The sequence below is a fragment of the Dermacentor variabilis genome, chromosome 5 (assembly GCF_050947875.1).
Source record: "Dermacentor variabilis isolate Ectoservices chromosome 5, ASM5094787v1, whole genome shotgun sequence".
NCBI classification, from domain to species: domain Eukaryota; kingdom Metazoa; phylum Arthropoda; class Arachnida; order Ixodida; family Ixodidae; genus Dermacentor; species Dermacentor variabilis.
The window spans coordinates 47,369,530-47,381,847 of record NC_134572.1 but is presented as its reverse complement, the minus strand read 5'-3'; the positions used below and the strand labels follow the sequence as shown (position 1 = coordinate 47,381,847).

Sequence of the window (12,318 nt, the reverse complement as noted above, 5' to 3'; positions counted from 1 at the left end):
AAGAAGGGTGAGCAGTAGTCTGGGATGTGGGACGCAAGTTTCGTGCCAGATTTTGGCAAGAAACACGTGGGAAAGTTATACTAATAAGGAACCTGCAAAGAAATGAATGCTTAGCGTGAAGCCAGTCAGAAAAAGAAACTGCTAGCATAAGAGCAGCCAACAGGCATATGAGACATGGGGTGCTCGAAGAGAAGCAGGAGATATTTTTAAGACAACTTGGTGCCAACCTTTCTTTCTTAGGCGCAGCGTGGAAATAAATATCAGCTGGTACACAGCTCATACAGTAAAAAGTTCTAATTGGTCATTTCGTGTATTTCCAGCCCCTTAAATAAATGGGGAAAAATACTTAAAAGCGCTGGAAATGCATGGAATGTCGATGTTCCATTTAGCCCAGCTGCCCGCTTTAAGCCTTAAGTAGACTTATTTATTTAATTGCCTCAATCATCAAATTCGATTCGAGTGTGATAGTGATATAAGTCAGTGGGCGGTACACATCATCATAAAAGAGTAAAGAAATGGAATCTTGAACTGCGTTGAGCTTCACAAAATGACATCCCTGAATAGAACATTTATGAGAAGTCTATTCCCATACCTTGCTTTTTACTTCCCTCCATCGTATTTCAAAGTTCTGCTTCTATCCCCTCCTTCTTAAAGATTAGACATGCATGTCCTTTCGATGGCAATTGCCAGCCTGCTTCCCTCCTTATTTCCCTCCATGTGCATTCTATATATGTTTTCAAACCGAGTGGTAACAGCACCTCTTGACATCAACTTTAAGGAGTTGAATATATTCACAGATGACACCTGACACAGCAGTGCTGGCACTTCAGTGAAACCAAAAAAAAGACCAAAGAAAAAAAACAGTTCCTCATTTTTATTTTGTTTCGAACTATTGTTTTTGTTTATTGCAGTCACACGTGGAGGATACTTGAAGTATATGACTGCAAAGACCCCCAACGGCCTTCGCCACACTTCAGTGAGCCATGACTTTGGCACCAAACGTGCAGCACTCCTGCGGTAGCGCTGGTTCGTGCGATTGCGTCAGTCACGTCAGTCACGTCCCATAGCACTGGTCCATTGCTGTAGCAAGCGAGGGTTGCCGCCGGCACGTAGTCGGATTATCAGAAATAGCTTACTATAGTTATACACTAAATATGGTCTGCAAGCAAAAAACAAATTAGGATCTATAAAAAACTCAACGTTTTGGTGTCAACTGTGCACCTTCTTCAGGGGGCAAAACGACGGATGATGCCGGAGTGCAGTTTTGCAGATCTTGATAATAGGTGGCAGAGAGTTTCAGGTAGGCTGGTTCTGAAGGCTCCAAGCCGAAGCCTTCTAGCCCTTAAAATAAAGTTTACCTATAGCGCTGCATGCACTCCGGTATCCCATCAGTCATTTAATCCGAAGCAATGAGCTCACCCCGAAACGGCCGATTCGGTTAGCATCCCATTTTTGGTTGGATACGTTATTCACTATATTGCTTGAATAAATGATGAGTACAAATTTATTCCTTGCATTTTCTTGTTGAGTAATTCGTTCACTCTGTAATTGTAATAAATTATTCTGAAAAGCTTTTAGCTCTTCAGCCTCAGGCTGATAACTTCGACAAAATCTTTAGAGCAACAGCTCACTATGGTTGTATGGCAGGGAATCTTCGTGTCCACATTCATACCCACTACGCGTGCTGCCGGATCACTCCAAATAAATATATTCCAGATGTGAAAGCATCCACATATAAAGCCAGGATTCACTCTAAAGAAAAGCCGTTCGCGAACGGGCTTGAATGAGAGAAAAGCAAGCACCAAGTAGCTCACCGTGGAGCAGCACGTGTACGCGCGTCATACAGGTGTCACACGGCGCACATCTGATCGCGATCAAGCCAGAAGCGGATCGAATTTCTCGGTCGTGATTGGCTTCTTTGCGCAACCAGCGCGAGGGAACACAGTGCAGTCGTGAATTTCGATCCGGCTCGGGCTTGATCGCGAACAAAAATGGACCGGTATTACTCTCAGTCAAAAAAGGCAGTTCTCACAAAACGCCACGAATTAAGAATATCCGCAAAAGGCGAAGCAGAAATACACACAGCTATTCAACTGTGTAGCTGCGCTTCACATTAAAATCAGTTTTATAAGCAGCCTTTTCGTTCGCAGTGCGTTCTGATTTCTTGTACAGAGAAAAAGAGAGGAAGGCTGGAAAGGTAGACAGGTTTACCCAGTAAAAAACGAAAGCTCCGGTTTTCTACCCTGCACGGGGGAATCGGGAAGTGTAATTTAAAGATATAGGGAGGGTGAAATACAAGCAGGGAAACGAAAACTGGCGCAAGAAATTCTAAAGCGGCACAAGGCACTGGCACATATCTCACTGGCACGTAGACCGCAGAAAGCAAACTAACGCACTAGCTGCCTTTAGCGCATACATTAGTTGTGACCACTGTGCTAGTACTGGCCAGCTGTCCACTGTATCCAGCGTAGTCAGCCGTGAAATCAAGGTCAAGGGCTGGATCAAAACTGGCAGCTTGTACCCTGGCCTCAAAACTGACAGCTTATAAAGATGCTCGTGCGCCCACTACTAGAGTATGCGTGCAAAGTGTGGGATACGTGTCACAAAGAATCGGCGTCATAATTGGGGAAAGTGCAGACACGCCTACTGCAGTTTATTTTCTCACAGTATAGGCGACAAGGCGCAGTAACACCGCTCTATGAGAAAGCGAACCTGCCTCTACATGGTGTTCGGAAGAAAGAAAATGGACTCCAGCTTTTCTGTTCAATCATTAATAAGCTAGTCCTAGTCCGCACATAAATTGTTACGTACATTTTATTTTTGAGCGCAGCTCTTTGGCGTCCGTTCCTGGGTTTCGCGTCGTCGTCGGCGTTGTCGTCGGCCTCGTAACCAGCTCCGCCCCCCTTTCATCCCCCCAGCGCTAGCAGCGACCGACTGATACCGCTGGATGCCGCTGACGCCGCTAGAGAGTCAAGATAACGTGACTGCATAGAACACCGTCGCCGCCATGCAGAAAGAGGAGGAAAGGGTCCCCCCCCCTGTTCTTGTGTGGCGGATAGGGTGCTCTTCAGTTGCCGACGCGCCGGTTATTTCACGTAGGCCCCGGCACGTCGACGAATACGTGACCACCTTCCCACGGCTAGACCTGGTTCTTAGCGCTGCGGAAGCGAGGGTATCATATTGTTTGTGTCGGCATCGGCGGCGTTGTCCCTGAAACCAACTCCGCAGCTGGGGTTGACTCACTATCGGCGTCAGCGGCACCAGTCAGTCGCTGCTATCTCTTCCCTCCTCCCTTTATCGTGTTGTCCGCTTGCTGCGCGCGCTTCTGCCCCCATCGTTTGCCGCTGGGTGTACACGCCGCCCCCCTCCCCCCTCTTCCTGCGAGTCTCCGGTTGTCAAAGCGCCGGCTCGAACTTAATTCCTTTCTTCGCTCCTCCTCCAATGCAACCCCTGTGCGGTGGCAATCAGAGAGCCAGATCGGTGGCGGCGGATCTGTATATGTGCACCGCCCGAGCCCAAATTGCCGCTGCCGTTCGCCCTGTGCGGTGGCAATCAGAGAGCCAGATCGGTGGCGGCTTGACATAAAGACAAACAGCAATTTCCTAACACTTATGCGGGAGAACATCCCGTTCCTCTCGCTCGTAACGCGTCCCACGGCTGTGACAACCTCGCGAGGCACTTGTATAGATCTCGTCTTTGAGAATCAAGCATTGGTGTACCAAGTCGAACATATATCAGTCTATTTCTCCGACCACAAAGCTTCCTTCATGACTGTCAAGAACTGTTAGTGGAGTCTTTGTTAAAGGAATACGTGTGAAAAATAAAAAAAAATTCTGTGATAGCGCATACATGTGTTGCTCGATTTCTTTGCCTCAATCTATCGAAAAGGTGAAACAGCTTATTTGCTGCGCTCAAATTTCGCATTAGGAAGTAACGTAATCGTCGGTAATTTTTTGTTTAGATAAATTGGACGAAATCCCTCATTGCCAGAAGAATGAGAATGGGCTGGGGTGCGTTTGGCAGGCATTCTCAAATCATGAACAGCAGGTTGCCATTATTCCCAAAGAGAAAAGTGTATAACAGCTGTGTCTTACCAGTACTCACGTACGGGCCAGAAACCTGGAGGCTTACGAAAAGGGTTCTACTTAAATTGACGACGACGCAGCGAGCTATGGAAAGAAGAATGGTGTAACGTTAAGGGATAAGAAAAGAGCAGATTGGGTGAAGGAACAAACGTGAGTTAATGACATCTTAGTTGAAATCAAGAAAAAGAAAAGGGTATTGGCAGGACATGTAATGAGGAGGGAAGATATCCGACGGTGATTAAGGGTTACGGACTGGATTCTAAGAGAAGGGAAGCGTAGCAGAGGGCGACAGAAAGTTAGGTGGGCGGATGAGATTAAGAAGTTCGCAGGGACATCATCATCATCATCATCATCATTATTATTATTATCAGCCTGGTTACGCCCACTGCAGGGCAAAGGCTTCTCCCATACTTCTCCAACGACCCCGGTCATGTAGTAATTGTGGCCATGTCGTCCCTGCAAACTTCTTAATCTCATCCGCCCACGTAACTTTCTGCCGCCCCCTGCTATGCTTCCCTTCCCTTGGAATCCATTCCATAACTCTTAATGACCATCGGTTATCTTGCCTCCTCATTACGTGTCCTGCCCATGCCCCATTTCTTTTTCTTGATTTCAACCAAGATATGATTAACTCGCGTTTGTTCCCTCACCCAATCTGCTCTTTTCTTATCCCTTAACGTTACACCTATCATTCTTCTTTCCATAGCTCGTTGCGTCGTCCTCAATTTGAGCAGAACCTTTTCGTAAGCCTCCAGGTTTTTGCCCCGTAGATTAGTACTGGTAAGACACAGCTATTCTACACTTTTGTCTTGAGGGATAATGGCAACCTGCTGTTCCTGATCTGAGAATGCCTGCCAAACGCACCCCAGCCCATTCTTATTCTTCTGATTATTTCTGTCTCATCATCCGGATCCGCCGTCACTACCTGCCCTAAGTAGATGTATTCTCTTACCACTTCCAGTGCCTCGCTACCTATTGTAAGTTGCTGTTCTCTTCCGAGGCTGTTAAACATAATTTTTGATTTCTGCAGATTAATTTTTAGGCCCACTCTTCTGCTTTGCCTCTCCAGGTCAGTGAGCATGCATTGCAATTGGTCCCCTGAGTTACTAAACAAGGCAATATCATCAGCGAATCGCAAGTTACTAAGGTATTCTCCATTAACTTTTATCCCCAATTCTTCCCAATCCAGGTCTCTGAATACCTCCTGTAAACACGCTGTGAATAGCATTGGAGAGATCGTGCCTCCCTGCCTGACGCCTTTCTTTACTGGGATTTTGTTGCTTTCTTTATGGAGGACAACGGTGGCTGTGGAGCCGCTATATATATATTTCAGTATTTTTACATATGGCTCGTCTACACCCTGGTTCCGTAATGCCTCCATGACTGCTGAGGTTTCGACAGAATCAAACGCTTTCTCGTAATCAATGAAAGCTATATATAAGGGTTGGTTATATTCCGCACATTTCTCTATCACCTGATTGATAGTGTGAATATTGTCTATTGTTGAGTAGCCTTTACGGAATCCTGCCTGGTCCTTTGGTTGACAGAAGTCTAAGGTGTTCCTGATTCTATTTGCGATTACCTTAGTAAATAGTTTGTAGGCAACTGACAGTAAGCTGATCGGTCTATTATTTTTCAAGTCTTTGGCGTCCCCTTTCTTATGGATAAGGATTATGTTAGCGTTTTTCCAAGATTCCGGTACGCTCGAGGTCATGAGGCATTGCGTATACAGGGTGGCCAGTTTCTCTAGAACAATGTGTCCACCATCCTTCAACAAATCTGCTGTTACCTGATCCTCCCCAGCTGCCTTCCCCCTTTGCATATCTCCCAAGGCTTTCTTTACTTCTTCCGGCGTTATCTGTGGGATTTCGAATTCCTCTAGACTATTTTCTCTTCCATTATCGTCGTGGGTGCCACTGGTACTGCATAAATCTCTATAGAACTCCTCAGCCACTTGAACTATCTCATCCATATTAGTAATGATCTACCTCATCCATATTAGTAATGATATTGCCGACTTTGTCTCTTAACGCATACATCTGATTCTTGCCAATTCCTATTTTCTTCTTTACTGCTTTTAGGCTTCCTCCGTTCCTGAGAGCGTGTTTAATTCTATCCATGTTATACTTCCTTATGTCAGCTGTCTTACGCTTGTTGATTAACTTCGAAAGTTCTGCCAGTTCTATTCTAGCTGTACGGTTAGAGGCTTTCATACATTGGCGTTTCTTGATCAGACCTTTCGTCTCCTCGCAGGGACAACATGGCCACAATTAATACATGACCGGGCTAGTTGAAGTATGGGAGAGGCCTTTGCCTTGCAGTGGGCGTAACCAGGCTGATGATGGTGGTTATTATTATAATTATTATGATGACGATGATGAAACTCAATAGACACGTTAAGGAAGACCGTTCTTCTAAATGTTGTTACAAATATTCTTCTTTTTTTTCTTTCGACAGCCGATGATTGCAATTATGTTCCAACACCCGTTGTAAACGCGAGCACTTTCGAATAGTTCTCTGTTCTTCTTTCTGAATATTTGCACCTGTAGGAGGCATGATTACATTGCTTCAACTTTTCATTCTTTGTCTTTTATTTGTTCTTACTTTGTTGACTTTGTACTGTATATTTAACTATCATTATTTTCCCACCCCTCCCTTGGTCCTGATTTGGACTGACAGTTTTTGTAAATAAATAAATCAACCAGAAAACGAGGTCGTGACTGATATCGAACTCAATCCCGGAGGTGAAGTCAAAGGCAACGTATGCAGAGGTGCCGTCAATGAAAGGACTGCATTCTCGTGATCTTAAATCGGTGCTTTTTTTTTCTCTTATTTTCGCACTAGATGCAGTGGTACAGCTCCCCATTCTTGGTAATATTCCATGGCTTCCATATTCCATTCTTGGTAATATTCCATGAAAGTCGCGCTAAGTGCACATTGCGCGGAGGATCAGCGCTGCATGACGACACTTAGTTGATGTCGTGTCAGATGATATAAGCGCTTTCATGTTGGTCGAGCTAGGGAAGTTTTCTTATGCCCAAAATTATTTCTTTCGCAGTCAGGAGGCCAAAACCGTTCTTGAATTCCAAGGGAACCTGAAAAGAAAGTTACATAGGATCACCGAAGGCGGCGTTTAGGCCCAATCAAGACAACGTTAACTTGTCTCGAAACGACAACTCATGTGGGAGTTTCCCTAAATTATGCGGTCGCTTTTCTTTCTCTCCTAAAAATTTTGCACACATGTTATTTTATTATTGCCATGAGTCGTTGCCAAGGCCGCGCAGTGGTATGTGTTTGTTTTTGAGTGGGTTGTAGACGCATACGAAGACAGCAGAATGACTCCACAACTGCTACACCACACTAAACGAAGCATAAGGGATTACATCAATTTGACTTGTTCAACCTCTCAACAATAAGTGCACCACCACATTGCGCTTACATAATCTCAGCCGCTCGGACGTGCCTACATCGACACAAACGAGGCCCAAGGGTACCGCACCAATCTTCGTAAAATCGTTAAGAAAGGCACGTCTTCAAAAAAAAAAAAAGAGACGTCAGGCATATAGGACTACAATTGATACAGATCCAGGTATTCGTGTGCTCGTCTACACTGCGCTACAACTTAGCGATACATCAATGAGGCCTGCCAGGGAAATATCGCGGGATGAATGTGTACCATCAGAAGCGCGGAAGCGTTGCGTGCGTGTGAACAAGCGTATTATTACACACATTTTTCGGGAATAAATCATGGTCGTAATGAAAATTCACACAGCGCAATTCGCTTTCAGGGCGTACGTGGGATCCAGTGACAACGTTTAAGTTTTGTCCATAGTTATATACCTGCAAAATTATACGAGTAACTAACTACAACTCATTTGTTCATCTGTACTAAACTAGAAGCGTCCATGTGGAAAACGAGCGAGTTAGACGAAGAAATTCTGTACTTTGGTTTCTGAGCGATGTTGTATTGTACATAAATCCTTTTACAGTCCACAAATTCCTTCTGAGTACACAGGGCCTCTAGAGCAGGATGTATCTGATTGTGTGTTTATAAATTCAGGAGCACAAAGTGCTAACGACAACTATGATTGTCGAGGAACGCATCAAATGCATGAAAAGACCATGCTGTGCCGTTCGTCATGTATGGTTTTTTTTTTTTCTGAAAGAAAAATAAAGTGTGCTTGTGTGGGGGGAGGGGGGGGGAGGAGAAGGGGAGAGCGTAGTTCCCAACTCCAAATAAATTAGTATTTCACTTATGCGAATGACTACACGATTTGGAAGACACTCCTCATTAGTGACTCCTGATATTATGCTCGGGTGGAGGGCGGGAGGGGGGACACAGCGCTCCTACTGAACTAAATAGCCGGCTTTATGGTTGCATATGGAGTACATAAACATAAAATAGGGTGACTAACGAAATCGGCTTTGTGCAAGGCTCCAGACCCAAATGCTTGCTCTGTGTGCCAACGGTGACTATAGCCTTCAATATCCAAATTATTCTTTAGTTAAGAGACCTGAATCCGCGATTCCTTCACTCGCTTGAGGCACCACAGTCCAAATCAAAGAGCTCCTTCTTAGAATGTCCACATTCACCACGTACACACAAGAAAAGAATCAGCACCACGAAAAGCAAATCACAAAGAATACATGCTCTCATACTCACTCTAGTTTTCTCGGTTCGAATCACCTGGATATTGCGAATGGTGTGAAGCACAGAAAGCTTCACAACTTGGAGGGCAAAGCGCAACGCTAAGCAGTTGCGTGGTCCACCACCGAACGGGAGGTACGTGTACGGTTTAATTGAAGCGACGTTCTCGTCGTCGAACCTGAAAGACATTTATCACGCATTTAGCGCTGGCATGAGAATGTAAGCCACGCAAGGTCAGTGCAACTCCTGATAAAATTCATCCGTGGATAAATATTGCCGCCACACATGGTTAACGCCAGTATAAATAGAAGTAAATCACAAGGCAAATGCGGGGAGGCTAACCAGGCTGATTTTTTCTCAATAAATATAAAGATACTGCTGGTTTTAGTCGAAAACAACTGCGAACATACTTTGTGCACATGTAATCCGTATTTCTTCATATGTCGTTTAAGAAAACTTCTGTGTTATTGCTGTACTTGATTTGATGCTGCATTTTATTGCTGTACTTGATTTAATTTGATGACTACTACTGTATTGCTATTGTTATTTCTTTCTGTCTGCTGCTACCATGTAATGGTTTCCTGGGCCTTCGTCAAGCTATTCGTACAGCTTTTAGCCCAGGTGACCACCCAGATACTTGCTGGAGAATAAAATATGATTTGATTTGAGTTGATTTGATTTGATTTGATTTGATCTGATCCCGACTGGCTACCCTGCCTTGGATAAATCAGACTGAGAAACGAGAAAAAGGAACGGAAGAAAATATTAACAGCACGTGCGCACACATATACTGAAGCGTTCATCATTTAGCCGTTCACAAGCGGTCACATGGGCTGGTGCATCATTGCAGCAACGCTTTTGCGGCTTTGTACATCGCAGACGCACGAAGCCATGCATATGGTCCCAGAAACTTGTCTTCTCTAAAGGACACGGCGTCCAATTTCCTTAATGTGGTCCGAAGAAGAAGTCTTTGAATTGGGTAATCATGGGCACAGTGGCGTAGCAACGGAGGGGGCCGGGGGGCCGGGGGGCCGCGGTCCCCGGATGCACGGGGCCAGTAGGGGCCAGCGTCTGAAGACACCCGACAATTGTCGATATCCTCGCATTCCTCGACTACACCCGGAGGGAGGGTGACAGAAGAGCTCAGGGCCCCGGGTGCCAGACGACCTAGCTACGCCACTGCATGGGCAGCCACACAACAGGTTTCGTAGTTTCGGCTGTGCCACACCTGTAACAACTGGTACTGTCCAATCGCATAGCGATTTCATCTACACTCTATTACAATATTCCGCGTTCTTGTACTTGTTGCCAAGTAATGTCGTTTACCCACTATTGTGGATTGGCCGATAGGCACGCAGCCTTGCCGTATCTTCTTAGTGAATCTCATTTTAACAAAATTATAACTTCGAATGTTAAACTACTGGTGTGCATAGCTGCTAGTAAGACAATAAGGAATTGCCGACAGGAAAAGAAGTCTAATTGTATAATTAAATAACTAAAGAAAAGTCGTAAAAATATAAACGGAAACGTTTTAGTAAATTAACCGCGGCAGTGGTTTTGTGTCACAGATGGAGTCGTAAACTGCAATACAAGCGATGCTGTGGGCCTAGCGAAGCTGCATAAGAGGTTAGCATGACTGGAGAAATTATAGAAAGCCTAAGCTGGAGAAATTCAATTTCTAAACAACTTTGTCTTGAAAGTGACGAACAGAATGAAAAAAAAGGCATTTCAAGCTTTAATTCGAGGCTTCTTCCTTCTTCTCCAGGTCCCATTAGCAAGTAACAATATGCTCAAAGGATGTGCCACTTTGATTGCCCGCGGGTGCCTCAGAACGGTGACGATAGACGCTGTCCTAAGGCATCGCGCGAAACGGATGATTTTCCGACCTTATTAACTAAGCGCCGAATTCTCAATTCCCTTGAAGGTAGAGCCTGCGACTTAAAAAATGTGAATTATACTCTGGTGTTTTACGAGCTGAAACAACTATATCTGATTACGAGGCAAGTCGGAGTGTGGGACTCCGAAGTGATTTCTGATCATCTGTGGTTCTTTAATGTGGACCTAAATATAAGTAAACAGGTGTTTTTGCATTTCACCCACACCAAAATGCGGCCGCCAGGGCCGGGATCTAGCCCACGACCTGAGCATGCAACACCGCAGTCGAACGCTCTCTTTCAATAAGCATCGAAATCAAAGGTCATTAAAACAAGCATGCCTAATTGGCTTATCCGCGCGAAGTGCGGAAGGAAGCCAACGGCGCTCACGTATTTCAACTTTCTGTGATATCGACGCTCATTGAAAGCGATCGGCTGAGTGCGGTATATGACATACAGAACAGCTAATGCGCATACAGAATATCGCTCTACAACACTGCGCGCTTCAAAGCGCGCAGTAGAAATTTGGTTTAATATGGAAACAAGCAGCTCGAGTAGAATCACCATTCTGTTCTCTACGTGCTTACAAGGACTTAGGAGATGTTGTAACGTACCTTTCCGGCTTGAACGTCCATGGGTCGGGAAAGTAGCGCGGGTCGTGGTGCATAGCATAAACAGGAATCGTGACTAAATCACCCTGCTTCAATTTCACGCCTTTGTCTCCGAGTGCGTAGTCACAGCAGGGCACTCGCTCAAGTCTGAAAAATAAATGAAGCAGAAATATGGCCATTTCTTTTTTTTGGTCTGAAAGTTTCTTTTTCTTCATTATTTTCAATAAAAACCGGAACTTGCGATAACGATGCGCCATTGACGGGCGCGTTATGGCAAACTTATGTTTCGTACGACACTGCAAAGACATTACTTGAATATAATCTCTTACCCATTGTGCCTAGAAAAATCGGTAAATAAGTTGTTAACTGCAGAAGCCTACATTTACTCATTTTCATTCTGCATAAAAAAATTACATTAATCTCCGATGGAGTTGTTACCTTTTACTGCGAACGTCGCCCTGTAGCAGGCTCAGTTACTTAGTAAGTTCTCGCTTTCAAATACAGGATTTTAGCCCTATTGCTCATAGTTATAGCAAACTATTTAGCACGGTCAATTTGTTTACAAGCGGACATATAGTCAAAGCATCGTTATTATGTAAGCATCAGAACAATACATGTCTGTTGCACAGTCAAAAACACATCAAAATGGTTTCATGACCTCTGAACCATAGCAGGGAAACCAAAGACTGCATCGCAATGTTTGCATAAAGACAGAACTCATAAAGTTCGAACGATGATACGCTTTCTTTATACTCACTTTCTTCAAGAACACCACTACGATTATTTTTCTGATAAACCAAACAGTTCACGTATGTTTCTTCGCTTACCTTATAATTGTTTTGGTACTCTTGAGATTGCTGTGTTCTGATAGGAGCATGTTCAACGTTCTTTGGTGCACGTATAAAAAGGAGCCTGCTGTACTACTTACAATCAGACGGATTTACCTTATCGAAACAATTTAGTTTTCTTGCGGCGTTACCAATTAGGATAGTAAGATTGTTTCTCAATAAGTATTTCTCAAATTGAAACAATTACAAAGAATAAAATGATTTTTTTGCTCCAGAACAACTTTCCACGTCAAAAAATGTATGGCCAGGTGC

General features: G+C 44.4%; 1 protein-coding gene across 1 annotated transcript in view; it reads right to left on the bottom strand.

The window, feature by feature from the left end:
- LOC142583520 (uncharacterized) overlaps positions 1 to 12,318 on the bottom strand; it is a 51,893-nt gene that overhangs the window by 8,508 nt on the left and 31,067 nt on the right. The window contains exons 27-28 of the mRNA XM_075694009.1: positions 11,222 to 11,365; positions 8,749 to 8,911 (exon numbers count right to left, since the gene is read on the bottom strand). Coding sequence (XP_075550124.1) covers positions 8,749 to 8,911; positions 11,222 to 11,365 — 307 coding nt within the window. The remainder of the gene's footprint in view (positions 1 to 8,748; positions 8,912 to 11,221; positions 11,366 to 12,318) is intronic.